The sequence below is a fragment of the Bos mutus genome, chromosome 8, assembly GCF_027580195.1.
Source record: "Bos mutus isolate GX-2022 chromosome 8, NWIPB_WYAK_1.1, whole genome shotgun sequence".
Classification (NCBI taxonomy): domain Eukaryota; kingdom Metazoa; phylum Chordata; class Mammalia; order Artiodactyla; family Bovidae; genus Bos; species Bos mutus.
Genome location: NC_091624.1, coordinates 1041674 through 1065816, shown reverse-complemented (window position 1 = coordinate 1065816; position 24143 = coordinate 1041674). Strand labels below are relative to the sequence as shown.

Below are 24143 nucleotides of genomic sequence, written 5' to 3'. Positions count from 1 at the left end.
CCCCAAGTTGATATAAAATATTGTGTTAAAGATACAGTGCAACTTGATGTTACAAAGGGGTAAATAAATAGATACTAAATTCATTGTCAAAATCAGGGCTAGTTTATTGTTCTACCTCTACGACTGTAAGTATTTGTTAGACGCTCAGTCGTGCCTGACTCTGTGCAACCCCATGGACTGAAGCCCGCCAGGCTCCTCTGTCCTTGGAATTCTCTAGGCAAGAACACTGGCGTGGGTTGCCGTGCCCTCCTCCAGGGGATCTTCCAGACCCAGAGATTGACTCCGAGTCTCCTGCATTGCAGGCAGATTCTTTACCATCTGAGGCAGCAGAGAAGCCTTATTGTTTTAACGTCTTTATAAAATTTCCTAGTAAAAATTAGAGATGGGAATGATATTTATTAGTATCTATCACAGATTGGGACTTCCCTGGTGATCGGTGGTTAGGAGGTCACCTTCCAGCGCAGGGGCTGAGGGTTCAGTCCCTCCTCGGGTAACCAAGACCCCATGTGCCTCTCAACCAGAAAACCAGAACATGAAACAGAAACAACATTGTAATAAATTCAATAAAGACTTTAAAAATGTTCTACAGCAAAAAGAAATCTGAAAAAAATCTATCACAGATTAATAAATATTAAGCAATGTAGAGGAATTCGAAATTTTAGCCTTCCTTTCAGCAGTTAGATACATACTGGACCATTGAAATTAACTGGTTTTACTTACTTCTTTCTGAACAGCGATTTTTATATAAGTCTCCAACGAAGGAGAATGTGTGTGGGGCTGAGGGAGTCCCTAATGTGGATTTATTCTCCACGTGATCTGGTTGGTGAACCCTCTGAATTTACTTCTGACATTTAATGGATTTTATTCACATTTGCCCTTCACAGCTGTTTTGCTGAGGTTATTGTTTGTTGAGCACAGGATTCTGGTGAGATAGTTGACCTGAAATCTAGCTGTAGAGTCTTGCAAAAGCCAGTTGATGGCCTTGGTATTACATTTAAATCCTTCCCAATTTAGAAAATTCAGAATCAAATCAATTTATCCTGAAACTTTAAAATTAAAAGCTCCAAACGGTAGATTTCTTTCCTATTAGAAAATTATTGGATTCTCTCTGGCTTGCGGTGCGTGTTCCTCCTTCAGATTTTTCCCATCTCATATACCTTTGCACCCACCAGTGTGACTGCCATGGCGGCAGCCTCGGGTGAATAATTGCCTGTCTTCACGGGAGCCTGTTCTGGAGCTGGAGCTAAGGGCTCCTTCCTGATACACGCACGCCTCATTTGGAGGCTGCCGGCAGCCTGGGGGCTGTATTATTCATGCCTTGACAGAGAGCTCTCACTAAAAGCCTTGGAACGGAGCCAGGCACCGGGAGAGACAGTGGAGCATGGCGACGTGCAACTGAGAGGAGCCTGGATAATCAAAAAAGAAAGAAAGAGACAGAGGAAGAAAGAAAAATAGGGATCCTATACTTTCCGTTTACTGGTTTCACATGGATAGAATTTGTATTTGCATTAAAATAAAAAAACCCTAAAAATAATTGCATTTTTTTCTAACCACGCTTGAAAGTTTAACACAATTTCCCACATTTAATTGCAAAGCTGATTTTAATTAGTAGGGCCCCGCATGTGAAAAATGAAGATCCACTTGGGTGCATGGCAACACTGCAGTATCTGTTTATGCTCTAATTAATGTATGACTGCTGTGCAGCAGGGCGCACGCCTGGGCGTGGGTGAAGAATTCCGTGCACGCAGCCGCCCAGCCAGGAGCCAGGGCATCCACAGCCCCTTCATTCCTTATAAGACATCGCTGGGCATCGCCCATCCCTGAACTTTACAGCGTGCTCGTCCTTCCTTCTGTCACTAATATTATAAATCAGGAGCCAGGGCGTACCTATTTTACCATTTATTTGATAGCTTGCATGCATGGTTGCAGAGAAGCAAAAAGGTGGAGTTCCAGGGACTGGTCTGTATGAAGTGAAGATTCGGAGCGAGTGGGTTTCCCAGACCCGCCGTTGATCGACGCCTTATGACGAGCTGTCTGTGTGCAAACACAAACTTCAGGGCTGTGGTGGCAGTTCGCCTTTATTGTCACAGTAAATCCTCTATTAAAAAAAGAAAAACAAGCTTCCTGGCCATCACCCTGAGAAAACAATGTGTGTGCTGCTCATCTCCAGCAGGTCTGCCCGAGTGGACACCTCGCTGGCCCTGGCCACGTTTGTTACATATTTCAGAAGACAGTGTGACTGATTCGGTGTGTTTAAAACTGTCAATAAAACAGGTAATGCATTTCAGGGGAGATGTTTGACACTGGATAAAATTAAATATACTTTTTAAATAACTCTGCATTCAAAGAGAAGGAATATAGGTATTTTCAGGCAAGGACTTGGAGACTCTCTCATATTTACAATCTGTATTGGTTAAGATGAAACAAAGGAATTATCATCTAGGCCTGATTTCTTGCCTGATGATTGCTAACGTATAACCATGGCTTTGAAGCCGCTCTGCACATACAGCAGACGTGGGTGTGCGGTGGGGCTCTGGTCAGGGATGACGGCTCCCTCCACCATCTGCGCTGGGCTGTGGTGGGTACCCGGCCGCCACATTTCAGAGCTGGTGATGTGTGGACGGTGTCTTGGCTGAGACTGGGGCTGGGGGCTGCGGACCCTGCCGCGGGATGACGAGCCAGGAGCCCTGCGTCCCTGCCAACGGCGGGGTCCACGGCCCCAAGCTGGTCTCCAGAAACTATCTAGTGTTTGTTTTTAACTTTTCCGAGTTATAGATCGGGTGGGATAAGCATCTTTGCATAGTTTTGTGGCTGCTGGCCCCTTCCTCGGGGTAGACTGTCACAGGGAGGAGCGGAGCTTGAAGGACGTGAGGACAGGACCGGTTTCAGGAGTGTGTTTCCGGCAAGACGGGCCGTCTGTGTTTCCAGGAGCGGGGAGGAGGTGTCCCTGTTGCCTTCAGCAAATAATATGAGATCATTGTTTTTAAAGCACTTCCTTCTTATTCAGAAAGAAGTTTTTTTTTTGTAAAAGGATAAGTTTTTAGAAGATTGGGAATTTTTTAAACAATGCTATTGCTAGAAAATTCTGGGGAAAGGAATGTTGTGAAAGGTAAGCCATGCTTTCCTCCTCTTAAATGAGCTTGCTCTTGTGAGCTGGACTCCAGCATCCTCCCACCCCTGAGACTGAGCCTCGGCTGAGACCCTCCAGAGCTCAGTGAGGAACAGGTTCCGGGCGATGCTCAGGGCCAGGCGGAAGGTGAGAGGCTGTGTCCTCTGTCATGGCCACCTGCCCCCCCTCCACTACCCCGAATTCCAAGCCTGGGGGCAGAGGCCTCACCAGACAGCCAAGGGTGTGAGGGAGGGTCGGAGCCCCTGAGGGGGACGCTGTGCCTGAACGTCGTAGACAAGCCTCTTTAGATTTCAAATGATAAAAATGCAGGTCTGCAAGGACAGCAGGGTGGGCATCGGGGCCTAGCACCTTCACTGCCCGGGGCTCCTCCAGCCCAGGTGGGGCTCCAAGCGTGTCCGAGTCTCTCTGGCCCTCCGGCCGCGGGTATCAGTAGCCCCACCTGACCGAGGGGGTGCCGGGAGCCGGGAGCAGCGAGCAGACACTTCTGCGGCCATGCAGAGGCCCTGGGGCCACCCGAGGGCTGCATTTGACTCGGCCCTGCCCTTGGTGACCATCCCTAAGCACACAGGCCGATGACACAAAAGGCAAACGGATGCTTACCAGTCACTGCACAGCACGGAGGTGTGGGCGTGTAGAAGACGCCCCAGACCAGGAACGAGCGAGCAAGTGCTCAGGCTGGATTTCAATCTGGTGTGGAGACTCGCTCTGCTGCGTATTGCAGAGATGACAGCTTAGTTAAGGGATTGCACAGAGGTAGGTGTGCAGGGGTCACCTCTGTGGCCAGGTAGAATACGACACTCCAGGCCGCATCCAAGATGCACTGTTTGTCTAACTGCCGAGTGTTCACGGCACACACAGTCATCCAGCAGAAGGGATATCTCGGGACACAGGGACACCCACCCTTTGACGTAAGGCGTGTGACTCGTGACAGCGACCCACACGTGCGTCCAGACGTGCAGGGTGCAGGGGAGGATGTGCCCAGAGAGGCAGCAGGAGGGGTCCTGGGAGAACCCTGGACACACAGACACTCACGAGAGCCCGCAGCGTGGGGGCCCCAAAGCGCTGAGCAGGGGACAGGGCCGGAGCAAGCGTCTCCCTTCCTTCCTGCCACTTACAGATGCCACAGGCACAAGACGCTGTGAGGGTCCTTCTCGAGCAATGAAGCCGAGGCCCCCTCAGCCACGCGTCTCTCAGCCTGGAGACCGTGGTGACTCACAGGGGACCCACGCGCGGAACCGCCGCAAGCTCCCAACGTGCCGGAGGTCGAACGCCTCATGGTGTCTCTTTCTGATTTCTGAAGACATGATGAACCCGTGGTGCGGCGGGATTCCTACAGAGCAGAAGGCGGGGGACAAGCCCCTCCGGGTGGACGGTCCCGCAGGGACCCTGCATCACAGCCACGCCCTCGAGGCGGGCAGAGTCGGCTGGCGGACCCCGGGTTCCGTGGCCCAGCCCCATGTGCAAACCGAGGGAAGCCCAGCCACTCTGCATGGCTTGTCTTCAGGGCTGACTCCACCAGGTGCGGGAGTAGGACCCTCAGCAGGGGCACAGCCTGCAGCGCCTGGTGGGATTCCTCGTCATCCTTGCGTCCCTTTAGGGAAACCAAACCCCCGTGGGCTGTGGGCCTTCAGGAGGCACCCTCCTGGAGGTGGCATGCCTGCTGAGCTGGGCCTGAGCCCGAACTCGGGGGAACCCCCCCAGCAAGGCTGGGCCCCCCGTCACTGTCCTACTCCTGAGACAAGCAGGGGGAGGCTGGGGCTGGGGCCGGCTTCCTCTTCCCTCTCTGGACCAGCCTTAGGGTCGGAGTCCTTGGCCCCAGGGGGAGAAGGGGGCACAGGGTGGCAGGGGAAGGTGGTCCCCCACGGGAGCTGCTGTCAGCTCCAGGCCATGCTGCAGGGAGTGGAAGGACCTGTCCTGAAGGGATCTGCCTCTGGCCTTCGGTTTCCCGTCTGTGGTTGCTGCTTTTCCATAGGACGGCCACGTGATACTTTTGAGCCGTCGTCCTTCAAATGCTGAGAAGCTGACACCCCCAAAGGGGTCCACGTTCTCTACACCAGTCCTTATTCATTTCTTTCCAGTATCTGATGGCTTTTGATTGATGAGAATCACCTATTTTTTAAAAAAATACGAGGAACCAGATGGCAATAGGCACCGTGAAAGGAAGCAGCACAGAATTCTAGAATGAGGAGCCTTAGCAATAAGGCTGACACCCCTAAGACCCCTCCCCACAGAAGCCTTCCATGGGCGGGGGCGCCCCAGGGAGCAGAGGCCGCACGACTCTTGGGTTCCAGAAAACTCCCTTGGAGACCCCGGGGGATGGACTGGCCTCTTCCCCCTGCAGACGAGGAGCTGAGACCCCCCCAAGGTCACACAGTTAGCAGGAGGCTTCACGTCCAGCTCTTCTGGTCCAGACCTTCGTGGAGGACTTCCGCATCTGTGGGACTAAAACGCGTCTTCCTGCTTGATGCTGGGGAGGTGGGTGCTCGCGGAAAAAACTGAGAGAAGAGAAGGAAAGTCCTCGTCCGCGTGGTGTCAGTGAACAGGGAGACGGATACACAGACAGCATCTCTGCACCCGTCAGCAGCTGAGGGGTCTGACTCCCAATCAGGGAGGTGCCCCCCGGGGCAGTCGGGCACGGCTGCATCCCCTCCCAGGCCCCTCAAGGACCTTCCGCAGGACGAGATCGGGGCAGCTCTTACCCTCGAGCAGGGCAGGCCCCTCCACGGGCTGTCAGACCAGCTCACAGGCCTGCGGGGGGCAAGGCATGGGGAGGCGGGTTAGCACCTTCTCGCAGGGACAGGTGAGCCGTGTCCTCGGTGGGGGCCTCACTGAAGGATCCGCGGGCTGGGCCACGCAGCCTCTGAGCAACCAGAGAAGCAAGCGCCCTCGTCTAGAGCTGGCGTCAGGGTCAGGGAGAGGAGCAGACCGCACGCGTACGCACGCACGCGAGCACACTCAGGCCTCCCAGAGAATGGCCTGTGGGACCCCTGCCCACACCACCGGCTTCTGCCACGCCCTCTCTAACGAGAGGGTCACAGCCTCTGTCAGAGCCGGGCTCGGCATGCCCCCCGAGGGCACCCCCGTCATCCTCGTTCAGAATGAGGGTTGTGGAGCTGGGAACAGCGGGGACCCAGTCCTTGAGGGTGGAACCCTGTGCCCAGGGCCAGCCCGGCAGGGGCGCTGGGCCCTGGTCACGTCTGCACACAGGGCGCGTCTGAGAGCCATGCGGCAAACACAGTCAGGGAACCTGTTCTCACAGCGGGACCTCACGTTTCCAATGGCTGTTAGAAATGAAAACGACTGCAGTAAAAATAGCTGAGTCCAGGTGAGCTGTCATCCGAACCCTGAGTGGGAAGCCATACAGACCGGATCTGGTTATAAGTTGATGCGTGGGGGGTGTGGGTGTTAGTCGCTCAGTCGTGTCCAACTCTTTGCAACCCCACGGACTGCAGCCCTCCAGGCTCATCTGTCCATGTGAGTCTTCTGGCAAGAATCCTGGAGTGGGTTGCCATGCCCTTCTCCAGGCGATCTTCCTGACCAGAGATCGAACCCAAGTCTTCTGCATCACAGGCAGATTCTCTACCATTTGAGCCACCAGGGAAGTCCCTGTAAGTTGATGCTTCCGTCAACAACAATGAAAAAGTGCAGACTCAACAGCTTGTAACTACCCATTGCCAAAAAAAATTAAAAGCAAGGCCGTTTCGTGGAGAAAACGTACTGAATCCTCTTGATGATGACCAGATTTTAAGGCTCATTATTTGTAGCCTGATGCCCATTAAACTACAGTCTAGGCCTGTAGCACCCTGAGCGTGGGTGATCGCATCTGACCACAGACCACAGGACAGCTCTGAACATCTATGTGGGGTAGGAGCTTGCATTTCTCTTGCAGTGCTGCTGCTGCTGCTAAGTCGCGTCAGTCGTGTCCGACTCTGTGCGATCCCACAGACGGCAGCCCACCAGGCTCCCCCGTCCCTGGGATTCTCCAGGCAAGAACACTGGAGTGGGTTGTCATTTCCTTCTCCATTGCATGAAAGTGAAAAGTGAAAGTGAAGTTGCTCAGTCTCCTCCGACTCGTAGCTATCCCGTGGACTGCAGCCCACCAGGCTCCTCCATCCATGGGATTTTCCAGGCAAGAGTACTGGAGTGGCTTGCCATCTCTTGCAGTAAATGATTAGAAAATGCATATTTAAGAAGCTTCCTAATTTCTGTAAGAGACGGATGTTCCCCAGAGTGAGTTTATGCGTGTGCATATTCTGCATGTTTGTGCATATATTACGTGATGAACAGCTCGTTGTGTTTCTACCAGGTGTTTACATACGAGCCCAAGAGTGGTCATATTTGTCTGAGCTAGGAAGGTTCACATGCATACCCTCCATCCCAAGCTGAACATGTGAACAGCTCCATCCTTCAACTACCAGAATTTTCACTACTCCACAACTGAATAATTTCTTACCAGCCCTAGAAAGACAAAGTACTCTGTCCTGAGCATCTCAAGGAGAACTCTAGTATATATTTAAGGGAGAGTAAGAAATCGTTAGCTTTGCATTTGCATATATTTGCTTGTATATTTGTCCCTGGGGCAAAGACACCACTGGCAAAATCATAAATCCTTATATAGCTTGATTCTTGGTTCTTCCTATCAGTCTTTTTTATAAGTGAAGTACAGCTGATTTACAATGCTCTTTTGATTTCTGCTATACAGCCACGTGATTCAGTTACGTGTTTTTTGTTTTTCTTATCTCTTTCCACGATAGGCTGTTACACGACACTGAATGTAGTTCCGGGTTCTGTACTGTGGGTGTTCACCTGTTTGTATACAGCACTGTGTATATTGCTTATCCCTCTCCGTCACCTTTCTCTTTGGGTAACCAGAAGTTTGTTTCCTATGCCTGTGAATCTTTCTGTTGTGGAAATAAGTTCATTTGTATCTTTTTTTAGATTCCACATGTAAGTGATATCATATGACATTTGTCTTTCTCTGCCTGACTTGCTTTATTTAGTATAATAATCTCTAGTTGCATCCAAGTTGCCAAAAATGGCATTATTTCATTCATTCATTTTTACGGCTGAGTAATATTCCATTGTGTATATGCACCACATCTCCTTTGTCCATTCATTTACAGACGGAATATTCATTTACAATGGAATATCAAAGACAGAGCCTCCTGAATTCTAGACTGACCTGGAAGGACTTTAAGGAGAAAGCAGATTGAGATGATCTTGAAGGGTCAGGAATAGAGGAAGTAGATGAGGATGGAGGGGCGGGGTGAGGACCGAGGGAGGTGCGGCGGAGGACGAGGCGGGGCAGACGGGGGAGGGGTGGGGAAGATGGAGGGGCAGCTGGGGAGGACGGAGGGGGAGGGGTGAGGAGGATGGGGGGAGGGGCGGGGGCAGGACGGAGCGGGGCGCGGGGAGGGCGGGTGCGCTGCTGCGCTCACACCAAGGCTGCTGCAGTCCAGTCCTTTGGGCTTTGGAAGAGCAGAGATACACAAGCTAACCCAGGTGAAAAGAACACGAAGGGGAGCGCACTGTAAGAACTTCAGGAAGTGTTTAAAATACGAGAAACAATCTCAGCAGCCAGATAACCTCATCTCCTGGAATGGGCTTTGGGAAAAGCGGGCCAGGTCCTGGGCGCCTCCACCCAACCTCCCCCATGGGCCAGGGACCCACCAGGCTGCTGCCTTTCCCTGGGGAAGCGTTCTTTTTGAGTCAAAATAAATTACATAGTGATTGTGTTTTATTTGAATCTTTAAGCTGCCATTCAAGGCAATAAATATTTAATAACAGGCTACATCATTTAAAATTATATAAAAAAGTAAAGCAAATCTCTGCCTTCCAGAAACAGATTTTTTTAATTCTCTGAAGCAATAGGGTCAAGAAAACATTTTGAAAAATTCTTCACTGAACGTCTTAAAATTCCCAGAATATTTGTGTCACGTTTAACTTAAAATATATATACTTTTCAAATCAGTCTGGCTCTTGCTTACAAGAGTATACAGAGAATAAAAGAAAAAAATTAAGGAAATATGTCAATATGTAGTCAAAACTGAATTGGTTTTATTAATATATATGTTCTTGGAAAGATATCAGACAGACATCTGGTATGCTAGCCACTTAATTGAATAATTCAGTTAATTAAATTACTTCTGAAGTATTCTTAAATGCCTTTATATATTCTAAGGACATGTAGGAATAACCATTCAAAAATTCAGTGGTGAAAAGGAATGTCAGCTATACATAAGACAACAAGAAGAAGGAGAGAATGACAAAATGAGAGGCCCTTCCACACGATCAGAAGGGATCTTATATATTTTTTATATTTATCATTTGCTGCCAAAAGCCTAAAATAGTAATTACTGTGCCCGTCTTACAGATGGAAAAGTTGAGGCTGAAAGGGATTAAATTAGCTACCCAAAGTTGAATAGCTGTGTGATCTTGAGCAAGTTACTTAAGCACGCGTTCTCAGCAGACTCACTTTTGTGTTGATGCAGCTCCGATGCTGCTCGCAGACTCTCCACATGCGTGATGGCTGGACCCTCGCTGTCTGTGTAGACATGGCCCATCCTTCCAGGCCACATCAAAACCCAGGTCCCAGTACAACACCCGTCCTGGCCTGGTCACTCTTCTCCTGGTCACTCTTCTCCTGCTCTGGTGGCCTCCCAGAGGCTACTGAGCGCTGTCCAGAGCTGCAGGTCTCTCCACGGCCACCGCTCCAGCAGACTGCAACTGCTGGGGACCAGCGCAGACCTCCTCAGAGCCCTGGGCACTTGGATGGTTCCCTGTCCTCTGCATCTCCTTCTGCTGACCCTCCTCCCCTCCCTCGCCTCAGACACCCCTGTTCCCGGATGTCTGTCTAAGCTGTCTTCTCTCTCCACCCTCCCGAGGAAGCCAGCTCTATCCCACTGAACAGTGACCCCACAAACCAAAGATGCAAGCCAGCCCACCCCTGAGCCCAGCCCGCTCTCCTGAGTCCAGTCCCCTCCTGAGTCCAGTTCCTCTCGTGAATCCAGTCCTCTCTCCTGAGTCCAGTCCCCTCCCCTGAACCAGTCCCCTGCCCTGAGTCCAGTCCCCTCCCGAGTCCAGTCCCCTCTCCCGAGTCCAGTCCCCTCTCCTGAGTCCAGTCCCCTCTCCTGAGTCCAGTCCCCTCTCTCGAGTCCAGTCCTCTCCTGAGTCCAGTTCTCTCTTCTGAGTCCAGTCCCCTCTACCGAGTCCAGTCCCCTCTCCCGAGTCCAGTCCCCTCTCCCGAGTCCAGTCCTCCCCTGAGTCCAGTCCCCTCTCCTGAGTCCAGTCCCGTCTCCTGAGTCCAGTCCCCTCTCCCGAGTCCAGTCCCCTCCTGAGTCCAGTCCCCTCCTGAGTCCAGCCCCTTCTCCACACTGCAGCCTTAGGAAGGGTTTTCAGTGAGCCCACCACTCTCCTGATCTCGTCCCAGTGCCCCCAGGAAGCCGCTGACCAGCATGATGGGCGCCTCTGTGTCCAGGGCCGTCTCTGTGCCTCTGAGCAGCCGCACTGCACTGTCTCTCTGTCTCTGTCTCTCCTGTCCCCTCCATAGAGGGCCCTCTGTGAAGCTGTCCGACCCCCATCCTCTCCAGGAGGGTAGCTCTGTCTACTCCTGTCCTGAGAGATGAGGGCCCTCTGCGCTGCTCAAAACGTCTCCGGCACAAATGAATCATTCAGCCTAGTTATTCAGCACAACCTGTGGGGAGCCCAGAAACGTCACCATGTGAATGAGGCCTCGCCACACCCCAGTAAGAGAGGCGGGCATGTGTCTCCCTCTTTGGAGACTGGAAAACCGAGACATGGTGAACCGTGCCTGGGCGGGGGGTCAAATACCTTGTCTGGGGTTACTCAGCCTTGAGATTTTCAGCATATATCCCCGAGTATCTGTCTCTTGAAAACGGAATTAAAAGAGCACCCGTCCCCGTGGGTCACTGCAGGGTTTACTGGATCCATATGTGTAAAGATTTTGGGAAACCAGGCATGGAATACATGTTCTGTGAGTGCTGGGCTGACAGCAGAACCCAGCACTCCAGAATCATGTTTACACAGGATGTCCATCATTCCAAAATCCACCTCATCCTAGACCTTGGGTCTCTGCCAGCAGCTGTGATGGGTGAGCTGGGCACGGGGCACACCCGGCAGGTGTGTTCTTCAGTGTCAGAGCCCCTGTCCCCATTTGTATGAAAACTGGAGAAGTGAAAATGTCAAGGGAAATACCATTAAAAGCAACATGGAAACCAGCCTTGAGAGCATGTCGTACACCGTATTTTATATATGTGTGTTCACGGCGAGGTCTTGTGGCAAGTCACCAATTGTCTAGAACAGCCTTACACAAAAGACTAAACGTGGTTTAAATCAAGTTAACATCAAAAGGACTGCAAACACTACAGCGACTGCAGGATGTACGAGGTGCCCAGAAGCACAGAGTAGCTGAGCGTCAAAGCCTGGGTTCACAGGGCTCGGGCTGCAGCCCTCCGTCCGTGACTTCCAGCAGCTCGCGGACGCAGCTCGCGGACGCAGCTCCACGTGCTGTCACGATCCTCAGTCATCACACCTACTGCCGCTCTGAAGTCTGCACCGCGCAGAGGACACGCAGGGTGCATTTGTGGTCACCTCCGGGTGCTGTGTGTGCTGCAGACTGAAGGGGTGCAGGGGCATGAGGAGCAGTCCTGGGGACCCTGTGGACAGTGCCCAGTCCTCGGCTTGCCTCCCAGCTCAGACAGAGCCTGGGCAGAGCCTGCAGGCCTGACCTGGCCTCCTGCTGAAGCATCTCAGCTCTCGCGTGGTGCCCTGTCCATCAGAGCGGCCGAGTCTGCTTCTGCTATGGTTATCTGCTTTGTTCCCGCGAGGGACCGGACCGGAAGGCTGAGCTTTCCTGCTGTCGGCTTCTCAGGACACTGAGCCGCCCCCTGAAGCTCAGCCCCACTCAGTGCCCAGGTCCTTCCCACAGGGCTCTCACTCAGCAGATATTTACCCAGAATTTACTGTGTCCAAGCTGGCATAGCCACAAGCCACCCATGGCTCTTGGACTCTTGAAATATGACGAGTGCATCTGAGCAGTTCATTTCAAAATCTCCTTTAATTTTCTTCAATGGCTATGTGTGACTAGTGGCTACTCTGTTAGATACTGCAGCTCTAAAAATAGAACAAGCTGTTAACCTCCGGCCGACGGCTCAGTCCTGCAAAGGAGAAAGACAGAGTGTCAGTCAGCCATAATCATGCCAGGATGTGGTAAGTGCTTTCACTACTAATAAGTGGAGAAAACCTTGATTTGTTCATTCAACGACGTTCCTCGAGTAACGCTCACACCCGAGGTTCCCTCAGCAGCTGTGGGAAAGGCAGCCGATGCCTGGTGGAGGCTGATGGCAATGCTGATAAACCGAAGTGAGGGGCACGATGCTGACATGAACGCCAAGCCCTGGAGGAGCCCAGACCTGCCCGCGGGTGGTGAGGGTCAGCCCTGGCGCTGGCCGCATTCATACCTGGGGCTTCCTTTTGGCACCAGATTGCCACTTTTCCCTTAGACTCTCCTGCCTACTCTGTCCTGCTGAGACATTCCAGGACCACGGAGGATGTTTTTTAGAAAGAACCGTATGTATTGTCAGACGTGAGCCCAGGTGGGTTTGGAGGAGGCAGCAGCTGGGAGGCAGTCTGGCTTCTCCAGCTCTTGGACCACAGCCGCCACAGGTGAGAAAGAAGCAGACATCGTGCTTCCCCAGCTGGGCATGTCCTGTCCTGCCCCGCCCCTCAGCAGACACGGGGTCCACGCACTGGCATAGGAGGCACCATGCTCCCCTGTGCGTGTCCCAGGGTTTCCTCCAAAGTCTTCACTTGGAAATATTTCAGACCACTGGGTATCGTCGATCAGAAGGTGTCTGCTGATCACAGAGGGGTCTTCATCCTGGCCCATGCAGCCACAGCGTCTGGGCTTCCCTCGTGGCTCAGACAGTAAAGGCTGCCTGCAATGCAGAGAATGCAGGTTCCATCCCTGGGTCGGGAAGATCCCCTGGAGAAAGAAATGGCAACTCACTCCAGTATTCTTGCCTGAAGAATCCCATGGACAGAGGAGTCTGGCAGGCTACAGTCCATGGGTCACAAAAGTTGGACACAACTGAGCGACTAACACTTTCACTTAATCCAGGAGTTGTTTGACACAAGTAAAGTAAAATCTGGCCTGGGGGCTTGATTGTCATGTCTAAAATCGATACCAGGAACTCACAGCCTGATTTTGTTTGTAGGTGGAGCACAATTTTATTTATAGTTTACATTAGTAGCTATAAAGAAAAAAAAAACTGAGCATCAAACCATGTTAAACTGGCAGAAGACACTGGAAGCTTGAGGCCAACTAATTCCAGAAAGTTGGAAAAAATGAATCCAGATGGTTTACAAAATGCAGGAGAAAGAAATAAAGCCAATCCAGGTAAAAAGAGAAGGCAGTCTCATTCCCATGCTCTGAACTTTACAATCCCACCATCTCAGGTCTGAGCCTCTGTGGGTTTGGGGTAGCAGAGGGGAGAACCAGCAAGAAGTCCAGTCTTGCTGGGTTCACACTGGTGTGCTGGGTTGACACCATCATGCTGGGTTCACACCAGTGTACTGAGATCACACCATTGTGCTGGGTTCACACTGGCGTGCTGGCTTCACACTGGTGTGCTGGGTTCACACCGGCATACTGAGATCACACCATTGTGCTGGGTTCACACCGGTGTACTGAGATCACACCATTGTGCTGTGTTCACACCAGCATGCTGGGTCCACACCAGCGTGCTGGTTCACACCATCATTCTGGGTTCACACTGGTGTGCGGAGATCACACCGTCATGCTGGGTTCACACCATCAGCAGACCTTCCCATTGCCCAGTGGAGGTGGGCCATTCTGAGTAACATCAAGGTTAGCTGGTTTCCCATCATTTGCCTGCATCAGAATGAACCTGAGGGTGACAGCATGTTGGCTGGTTGTTCTGGTGAACACCTGGGGTGCATGTAGCTTTGATGCAGGGCAGACGCACTGAAAGATTGTTGCTGAACCATGAAAGATGCCAGGATTCTTGGCCTCCGGAGAAGAAAAGTTCAATCCAGGGCCAGAGACGAGCCTTGATGTCTCTGCCCCCTTCTGATGTCTATGTCAGAAGCTTTCTCTATCTCTTTTATACTTTAATAAAACTTTATTACACAAAAGCTCTGAGCGATCAGGCTCATCTCTGGTCCTGGATTGAATTCTTCTTCTCCAGAGGCCAAGAATCCCAGCGTCTTTCGTGGTTCAGCAACAAACTATCAACACCCAACAACTTGTTGATGGACAGAGACAAGAGAGAGGAGATTTGGGGAGGTAACAGTAGTCCTCGTGAGCCACAAGTTCACCAACAGAGCCCAGAAGGACAAGACTCCTTATTGCTACACTCACTGACTTATTCAGATAAACACAGAGTGAATACATCAACAAGTCCACTGAAATCCAGGACCACATCTGGAAGACGTGGGTTGGAATGGAAATTGGACCTGACCAGTTGTCAGGGATGGAAGCCAAGAGGATGTGGCCATTCATGCAATGGAATGTTTGTCCCAGATTATCGACACAGCTTCTCCCCAAATCCATGTAAATATTCCCATAAGAGAAATCTCAGATAGCTGTTTATTTCCTATTAGCAACACTCTCTAGACCAGTATGTGTTTCCTTCAGCTTCTCTGATTCCAATAAATATTATCCTGGGGTTGACTGTTGTGTTTTTAAGAGATGAGAACAGTCAAAAGGCAGAAGGCCCATCACACTGGGCTCACGGGGAGGCTCTGCTGCCTTCTCCCATCGCGTCCCTCCTGCCCACCATGTCCTCCCCACCGAGCCTGCGTCACCTTCCCACATGCAGCCGTGATCACGCCGCTGATTACATGAGAGAACTCAGTAGCTCCTGTTTGCTGCACTCAACCCCGAGTCCCTGAGCAGCCCGCAGGCTGCTCCGACGCCACTCAGCTCTCAGATCCCCGTGCTCACCCCCGGGCACCTGTGTGTGGCCCTCCAGGCCCGTCTCCCGTGTGTGGCCCTCCAGGCCCGTCTCCTGTGTGTAACCCTCCAGGCCCGTCGCGGGGCCTCTTCCTGGAGACGCACAGCTCCCCTGACTTGTCGCCCCTCCTTGTGATGTGACCCCCCTCTGTGTTTTAGTCACATGTCTGTCACTCTGTGTCTAGTCACTCGACAACCTCTTGATAAGTGCCCCTGCCCTCAGGTGCCCCTGCCCCTGGGTGCTGGGTGCACCGTGGCAAACAGTGATCAGAGCTTCTGAAGCAGAATTCCCGCCAGGGCCGAGTCCTGTCGGACCAAAAGTGACCTGAAAGGTGGATCTTCCCCCTTGACCTCTGAGTCTGCTGCCAGCACAGGCCAGCACAGAGGGGGCTGCCAAGAAAATGATGCACTGGGTGGGTTATGACTGAATGAATTCCTGGGCCCAAAAGTAAGCTGATCATGGTCTGTGGGACTCCCCTGCCACAGTGTTCAGCTATTAGTGGGGGTCACACTCCTCATTCTAGACACATGGAATAATCACCCACAGCAGTTTCCCTGTAAGTCTTCTCCTCATTCCTTGTAGTATACACACACACACACACACACACACACACACACACATACAGGGTTTCCAGGAAGAAAAGGACTATATTTAGCACTTTGGAGAATTTTTTTTTCCAAGGAAATGTCATGAATGCCTATCCTAAGGGTCTCACCCAAGTTTGGGCAATTTCAGCATGATCAGTGCTGGATGCTAGATAAGCCGAGTGCTGTCTGCAGTGCCGGGGCAGGGCTGACAACTTCTGTAGACTTTGAAACTTGTTCTCATCGATAAATGTTATGGTCTGTGTTCTCAAAGTGGTCATTCTGTCTACACATACAGTGTTATCTTGAGAATATTCAAATCCAAATATATCCAGAGCTTTTCCACAACATATATATTTTCATATTTCACAATAATGTATATGTATTAATGCAACGTGCAGAACTAATTCTTATTTCTAAATGCATGGGCTTCCGTCGTGGCTCAGCTGGTAAAGAATCTGCCTGCAACGCGGGATACCTGGGTTCGATCCTTGGTTGGGAAGATCCTCTGGAGGAGGGATAGTCTACCCACTCCAGTATTCTGGCCTGGAGAACACCATGGGCTGCAGTCGATGGGGTTGAAAAGAATCTGACATGCCTGAGCAGCTTTCACTTTCAGAATGTGTGTTACACTCGGGTGCACTCGGGTATATTTGGAGAGACAGTTAGTGAACTTGTGTTGTCAGTTACGGGGTGATGCGCACGTGCTTCGTAATGTTGGGGATGCTGCGAGGGTCCCCGGGCGATCACAGGGATGGTGCTGACGTCTGAGAGAGGAGACCCTCGCCCGCTGGGTTTCTGTGTGTCGCTGCTCCGTGCACAGGTGCTGCACGCGTGTGACAGCCTGTGTGCACGCACCCTCTCTGCACTTGTGCTGAACCTCAGCCTCTCCAACCACGACTCCCGAAGCCCCAACCCTCAGCAACAGTAACTCAGGTCTTCTCTCTCTCTGTCTTTTTAACAGTGTGTACGGTTGTCCCTTGGCTAAAAAAAGAAAAACGCAAGACAAACAGCCCCAAGAGCCTGCTCCCAAGCGGAAACCGTTCACGGTGAAGGCAGACAGCTCGTCGGTGGACGAGTGTTACGATAGCGACGGCTCGGAGGACGCAGATGAGAAGGAGGAGGATGAGGACGAGGAGGACGAGTCGGACGAGGACGAGGAGCAGAGGGAGGATGAGGAGGAGGACGAGGACGGGGACCGCGAGGACGAGGAGGAGATGGACGAGGAGGACGAGGACGAGGAGGACCGCGAGGAGGAGGAGGAGGACGAGGACGAGGAGGACGAGGAGGAGGACGAGGACGACGAGGACAACGGTAACCCTCTGTGGGCCCTGGGCTCAGGTGGCTGGGCAGCGCTGCAGGCACAGCGGGCTGCCTGACTCTCACTCTCCGTGTAGAGAAGTCTGTCAAGCACCCCTTAGACCTTAGGTGCCGTTTCAGTCAAGTCGTTACTCAGAGTGGTCATCCCTGAATTTGCTGAAACGTCTGTGGTGTGCTCGTTTGTTCAGCTTGGCCGCTTTCATCCAGAAAGCTCAGTCTGCGTTTCCCCAGGTGCTCCCCCCCGAGAGGTCCTGTGCTGAGCCACGCCGGGGGTGGTGGGGTGGACGTGGCCCAGCCGCAGGCCCCCATGGGACCTGGAAGCTCGGTGTGACCCCTGCGCACGAGCTGGTGAAGCAGGCTTTGTCCTGCATCTGCCGAGGCTTTGTGTTAGTGACCATCGGGCAGGGGTCGGGGAGGAACACAACTCTGTGAAGTGATGTATTAACCCGTCGTCTGCTTCCGTGTGGGAGAACTGTGTTTCTAATCTGGTGAGACGGACAGGTCAGAAGCCCTCTGTGCCGGGTGGTGGCATCTTTGGAGCCATAAATTTCAGATGGCTTTGCTTTTACATCCAGCTTTCTGTTAGTGTCAGACTCAGAAAGACCAGAGTTCAAACGCCAGTCCTTTCTCAGAAGTTGTCTCTTTTCTAGAGAGAAGCAGGAGGTTTCTGAAGAGTCTAGTTCTAGTCTTTACTGCCCTGGAGTTTGCCTCAGAGAAAAGGCAAACCGCTTTAAAAAGTGAAAGAAATCTTTTTGTTCCCCCTTATGCTTCTTCCTTGGGGTCAAATCTCTTCGAGAATCTGAATTTGGAGAAGCGCTAATTTTCCAACACGAAGGACAGTGGTGTCCGTCAGTGGAGTGAGATTTTCAGGTCCTGTCGATGTGGGCAGGTTATGGCTAACCCTCGGTGTGGACACAAATCAACATTCCTCCTTCACAGGTCATACGGGTTAGTTCCAGGAAACCTGACTTTTGTGAAAGAATCCTCGATTGCTGTCATGAGTTAGGTCCTTATGAAAGGAACTTATGAAAACCATTAGACACATTTACATGGATAATGCAGGCATACCTACAGGTACCTGTACACACACACACACACACACACACACACACAAACCTCATGGATTGAAGCAGGGTCTCCCCAGCTTATTCTCCTTGTCTCGTGGTGCAGAGGCAGCCTGGGCATCAGCATGAGGGCACCCCCACCTGCAGACACCGCGCTCTGCTGAGCAGACTGTGCTGTCATTGGTGAGAAGATGGAACTTCCATGCTGAGAATTAAAAACAGCAGCTCTGGGTAATAAAACTGTGGAATGGGGAAGTTGGAGATCTGACCAATTTGGAAAATCATTTCTGGACGCTGTATTCAATGTGTACTGTTCTGGGTGAAACCATCCATTGTTGAGGCTGATTCATGATTTGCAGCTTAACCATGGCTTCATATGAAGATGGTATAAAATACTGCTCTTCCCTACTGTCTCTCTGTGTTTCGAAAGCAGTAGACATGAACATCTGAAGTTGCAAAAGTTTGGGTGCTTGATGGATGAGGGTGGGAGAGATGTGCACACACGGGAGCCTCATTTATCCAAGTGTCTTAATCAGAGTGTAGATTCTGCCCTCCGTCTGCCAGAATTAGACTGACAATTTTAGCTTACTTAGGGCTACAGTTTAAATAATCTACTTTTAAAAATGCAAAGTAACATATTTTGCAGAAGTGAACAGAGCCTTATTGAAACAATAGGCTTCAGCTTGTGACTGTATTGGGTTTGTTTGCTCGGACTTGGACACTTAGAATTGCTTTAAAAAGTGAGAAAGCAAAGCTAGAGAGAGTTTTCTAGGAAAAGTCAAGTGGGCGTAAACAAGGTTCATGAAGCAATTGCATGGTTATAGCATCTGAGCACGCGCCGTCACCTGGCACCCAGCACCCAGTCAGTGTTCTGCAAACATCGAGTCCATGGCAGAGGCATGTAAGGAAGTTGGTTCCAGAAAGAAAAGGCCCAGCAGAAGGATAAATGATTGCCTGCCAGCTCCTGGTGTCAGAATTCATGCTCAGCTCTGGATTCCCAGCTGAGCCCCAGTTAGAATCATTGATTACGTGAACTTGAAAGGAATCAACTAGAGCTACTAATGAGAGGTTCAGCCAGGCTGCCCATCCTGTGGATCACTGGGCTACCTCTTCTGTTAAACGACAAGTATGTCAGTGTGACCAAATAGTTTGACAGTAAAGTGTAGTCAGTTACTCCCTCTTGGACAGGCTCTCATCAAATCCTACGTCCCAAAGAGTCAATACCTCAAAGATGGCCCATTTGATGGACCCAGCACCAAGGTTCTGATTTACACTAAGCTCTGGGCTGGGGGTGTCACAGGCTCGCCTGATTTCTAAGTCAAACAAATGCATCCCTCCTAAGAAGAGCCCACTTCCGAGGCCTGGTTCCTGGAGAACGTTCCACAGAGCTTCTCTATCCTGGAGAGAAGTCTCCACTGCAGGAGCCTGTGAACAGGCGTTCCAAGACCCCGTCTACCCCCATGAACACCTGCCAAGTGGACTGAACAGCAGGAATTCCCTAACCCCAGGGCCAGGAATTTTCAGGAAGGTTAGACCCCAGGAGACATAGCCGGGCTGATGAACCGTGTCTTTCACGTGATCAGACTCCTAGCTGTGGCCACTTAGGACAGGCAGGCTTTGAAAGGTGTGTGCCCGCCTGCTCCTGTTTTTCAGTCCTCCCCACGTGCATTTTGTTTTACTTGATAGCTGAGTTTGCTGCCAGGATCACCACCAGCCAGTGTGAGTTCTGCCCCCACGGCCACGTCTGTAATGTGGGAAGCTCGGTGTGATTGCAGGGCACCCCCACAGAGCGTGCGTTCCTCCCCTCCGTGTAGTGGCAGAGACTGGGCATTTCTTTTTTTTTTTTTTTTTGTTTGTCCCCAACACCAGGGACTGATTCTCTGTCTTTGCCCACTGTCCACATTCAGGAAGGTGACTGGGCATTTCTGAAAACCTGGGCAAAGTGCCTCTGGTGTCTGGTGACCGGAGCGCTGGGTCAGCGTCTCGAAGGTGCTGTTGCCTGTCCTGGTGGGCACTCTTGGTGACTGTTGCATCGCCGGCCGTCAGCGGATCTTCTCTGAGGGGGGCCTAGTCTGTTCCTGAGCCAACAGCGCAGACAGTGGCCAGTGCTTAAGAGAGGAGGTGGCAAGGCAGGCAGCGTGTGGGGCCAGGAGGACTGGGGGGCACCATGGGGCTGCTCAGGAGGCCCGTCCACACCAGCGAGGGCCCCCGCCAGAGGGGCCAGGGCTGCTTGGGAGCTGCAGGGATGAAGCCGAGCTGCCCTCGGCCTCACCGGGGATGTAAAACCTCAGGCTATTTCTACCAAAAGGATGCTGTTTTCTTTCCCCACCTCTATTATAAATTGAAATGTGGCGTTTACTGAGAGGTTTTGTTATAGAGAAAACAAATGTATACAAACCACCAAATTATTACATAGGCACCACTGATTACAGAAGAACTGTTATAACTTGCAAATGAGGTGTTTGTTTTAGTTCTGAGACTCCTCCGGCAGTGCAGTCACACAGGAACCAAAATATCACTAATAATGTGCGTTTCCAGCGAGTGCAGTGACGTGCGTGCTGTGCTTGAGCTTCGCCGTGGCTGTGTAAGAAGACGGGCGGGGTGGAAACTGCTTCCCTGTCGGTGCACTGATGAGACAGACACTGAGGCTCAGAAACATGGGATTGTTTTCTGTAGGAGGCAGGTGTGTGCTTGGACTCTGTTGGTGGTTTCTCTTTCTTCAGAAGTCATGTTCTTTACATCACTTTTTGCCTGTTTCAACAACAGGAAAGGCTATCTGAGTAATTCATTTCAGATTATGTTAGATTCATAACTAATTAACCAAAATTCTATTTTGTCCAGTTGACCTACCATAGGCTGGACTTTTGCATGAAGAATTTTATTTTCAAAATGCATATGGTGGTTTAAGTCTGTAATTATCAGATTAAAGTTCCCTTGTTATCCTAAAGTTAAGAAAATGATTATCCAGGGGTTGTAGATTATAATAGCAGATTTTGTGCATGGTGTAGTTAGTACCTTTTCAAAGTCTCATAATTTGAGAAATACAGATTCAGTGGTCGTTTAATGCCTGGTAAGTCACGGTCTATTTTCATAGTATAGCCCACTAAAAAGAACACATCTTTAAATAATAGATACACACATATATGTGTGTAGAAAATAAGCATGTGCGTCTGTGTCTCCTCGGGGGTATATATTGTATTTGCCTACTGACAAGAAAGGAAATTCCATGAGGAAGAATATGGGAATGTACTGTCCAGACTAGAGAAGACCCTCACGTCCTCTGCCATCTTTAACACTTAGTTTCTTAATATGCTTTGTTTCTGAAATACATTTATAAATATGTAAATCCTTTCTTTGCTTACCCTTTACTTGAATCTGGGGCTGTCTTGACAGTTCAACTTTGAGAACAGTTGATTTGCCCAATTGGGTCAAATGAAGTGAAATTGCAAACACCTTCCTTTTCTAGAGATTTCCTGGCTTCATGTTCTGTGTATGAATCAGCCAAAGACGTGTATGCATGCCCGGAAGTTCACGTCTGAGAGGAATTGAGTGGCTGGAAGGGAGTGTGGGTCATCACGCCGAGGGTGTACGCATACGCGGGCTGCTCTGGGCAGGGGGACGAGCTGGGTGCCGGGGTGGTGGTCCGTGCGGAGCAGAGCCCGGTGAGCTGTCGTCAGGCGGCACCCCTCACCCCTTCTCCCACCAGGGGCCCCTTCTCGGGGGGCGGTCAGCGCCCGTCCTGTTCTGACTCTGGGCTCTGTGTGCACTGCCCGCCCCCGCAAGCCATCCCCAACATCCTCCAGCTGCTCAGCAGACACGCATCTGTCTTTGAAGGGAATTCAAGACAAAGCCCACCCTCACAGAAACGACGTTTTAAATTGCCCGGTTTCCAGGGTATTTTTTTTCTTTCATGCAGGGTAATGTACTGGGAGTCACATAATTAAAACGTCGTGACAACTTGTAGTCAGTGGGCTTGAGTTTGGGGCTTCCCAGGTGGCGACGGTAAAGAATCCGCCTGCGATGCGGGAGATGCAGGAGACCTGGGTTCGATCCCTGGTCAGGAAGATCCCTTGGAGGAGGAAACGGCAACCCACTCCAGTCTCCTCGCCTGGCGCAGCCCATGGACAGAGGAGCCTGGCCAGCTACAGTCCGTGGGTCACAGAGAATCAGCCCCGACCTAGCAACTGAGCACACACGCACACACAGGCTTGAGCTTCCCGAAGACGAGGACAGATGAAGAGGCGAGGGTCTCCCGCTGTGGCCCCTGAACCTCCCTCTTGGCGTGGAGTTCGCACTGATTAGCCAAGTACCCTCTCACATCCTTCCCAGGAAACGGCCCTGATGAGGGAAGTGAGTTGGAACACAGACAGATTGTGAACATCAGAATTAGCCCACCAGCTTTCTCCCGCAGTCAGCAGAAAAAAGCGTTCTGAGATCAGCGTGGAAACCAAGATGTGTTTAGAAGGCAAGGTCTCAACTATTCACAGTTGGGAGAAAGAATATGATAACTTTTTATCTTAAAAATTAATCTCTCCCTTCATCCATGAACATGTCATTTTAGGAAGTTTAGTATTCAAATATGGCAAAGCGTATGGCTCTACCACTTAGAAATGAGTGAGGGCAGAATTAGACATTTCTAGATATCTGTAATAAAAGTTAACTTTCTCCTTTCAAGCTAATTTTACAGAATTAGAACATATAATTATATCTTATATTTCATGAATTTTCAGATGCTTCAATACAAACCAGAAAATTTGCTAACAAAGTGAAGTCATGTACGTTTGAGTTGCCAGCAACATGCATAAAGTATGGGAAAAATCTTTTTACATAATAATGAGAAATGGTCGATGTAAGAGAGTAGATCTAACATGTCTTTACTTGATCTGTTTTTAAAGTCTACTTGGAGGGATGACCAGGTTCCGTCTTTGTCTTCAGTTCAGTTCAGTTCAGTCACTCAGTTGTGTCCGACTCTTTGTGACCCCATGAACCGCAGCACGCCAGGCCTCCCTGTCCATCACCAACTCCCGGAGTTTACCCAAACTTGTGTCCACTGAGTTGGTGATGCCATCCAGCCATCTCATCCTCTGTCGTCCCCTCCTCCTCCTGCCCTCTTTGTCCTAATTTAATTTTTATTCCACCTGCTAGCCTGGCGGGATGTGGAGCAAGGTGGGAAGGCACGTCCTGACACTCTAGGCACGTGTCTCTCTCTCCCTGGAGTTCAGTCTGGCGTCCAAAGGTCAGGATGATAATACCAGCCCTTTGCTCACCTCACTGCCTGCTTGCGAAGCCTAACGCAGGTGCCGTACAGACTGAAGCTGGAGACAGGTGAGCGGTCCAGAGTGGCTGTGTAGCAACTGATTCAGGTAGTTTTTGCAAGAAACTGGGCTCCCAGGCACAAACTCGAGCCCTTCTATGATCCTGAGGCCAAGGTCCGCAGTGACGCCGAGCAAACATGCTGTGTCCATCAAGGCTGAGTCACCTTAAAGACTCAGAGCTCAGTGACAGCTCAGCTCAAAACGTGGGGTGAGTTTTCTGTGCACACAGAAGCGCACGGGGCTCTGTGGGAACCAAAACCTAAACAGGCACCATTCTTTGCCCTCAGAACATAGTATAGTGTGGAAGAGGAGCGTGTGCTTGAAAATTTGTACATAATAGTTCTTCACAAAGGGCAGAATTAGAAGCCATAAGCCAAGAAGGAGGATTTAAAGATGGGAGTTGAAAGCAAGAACTCAAGTTTTCAGATAATGAAGACTGGTGAGTTTCATCTTAGGTTTCTATAGAAAGTGGTAGTGTTCCTGAGAGGTCTTTTCTGTCTGATACGGATGGAATACGCTTGAAGAGAAGGGGGTTCCCGCACCCCCAAGTTCCTCCCAATCATACTCCTAGGAACAGCCACATCAAACCTGTCTGTCAAACAGCAGGACCAAAATCTTCAGACTTCTCTGCACCCCGGAGTTTACAGCATCAGCAGCAGTCTTGTTCTACTGGATCAGGGTGTTAAAGGTCAACCAACTAGTTTGGAAAGTCCCCAAGCGGTGTGTGTACATAT

General features: G+C 50.9%; 1 protein-coding gene across 4 annotated transcripts in view; it reads left to right on the top strand.

The window, feature by feature from the left end:
• MYT1L (myelin transcription factor 1 like) overlaps nt 1-24143 on the top strand; it is a 131548-nt gene that overhangs the window by 6839 nt on the left and 100566 nt on the right. For all 4 annotated transcript variants that reach the window (XM_070376069.1, XM_070376068.1, XM_070376067.1 and 1 more), the window contains exon 4: nt 16675-17024. In XM_070376069.1, the coding sequence (XP_070232170.1) occupies nt 16675-17024 (350 nt within the window). The remainder of the gene's footprint in view (nt 1-16674; nt 17025-24143) is intronic.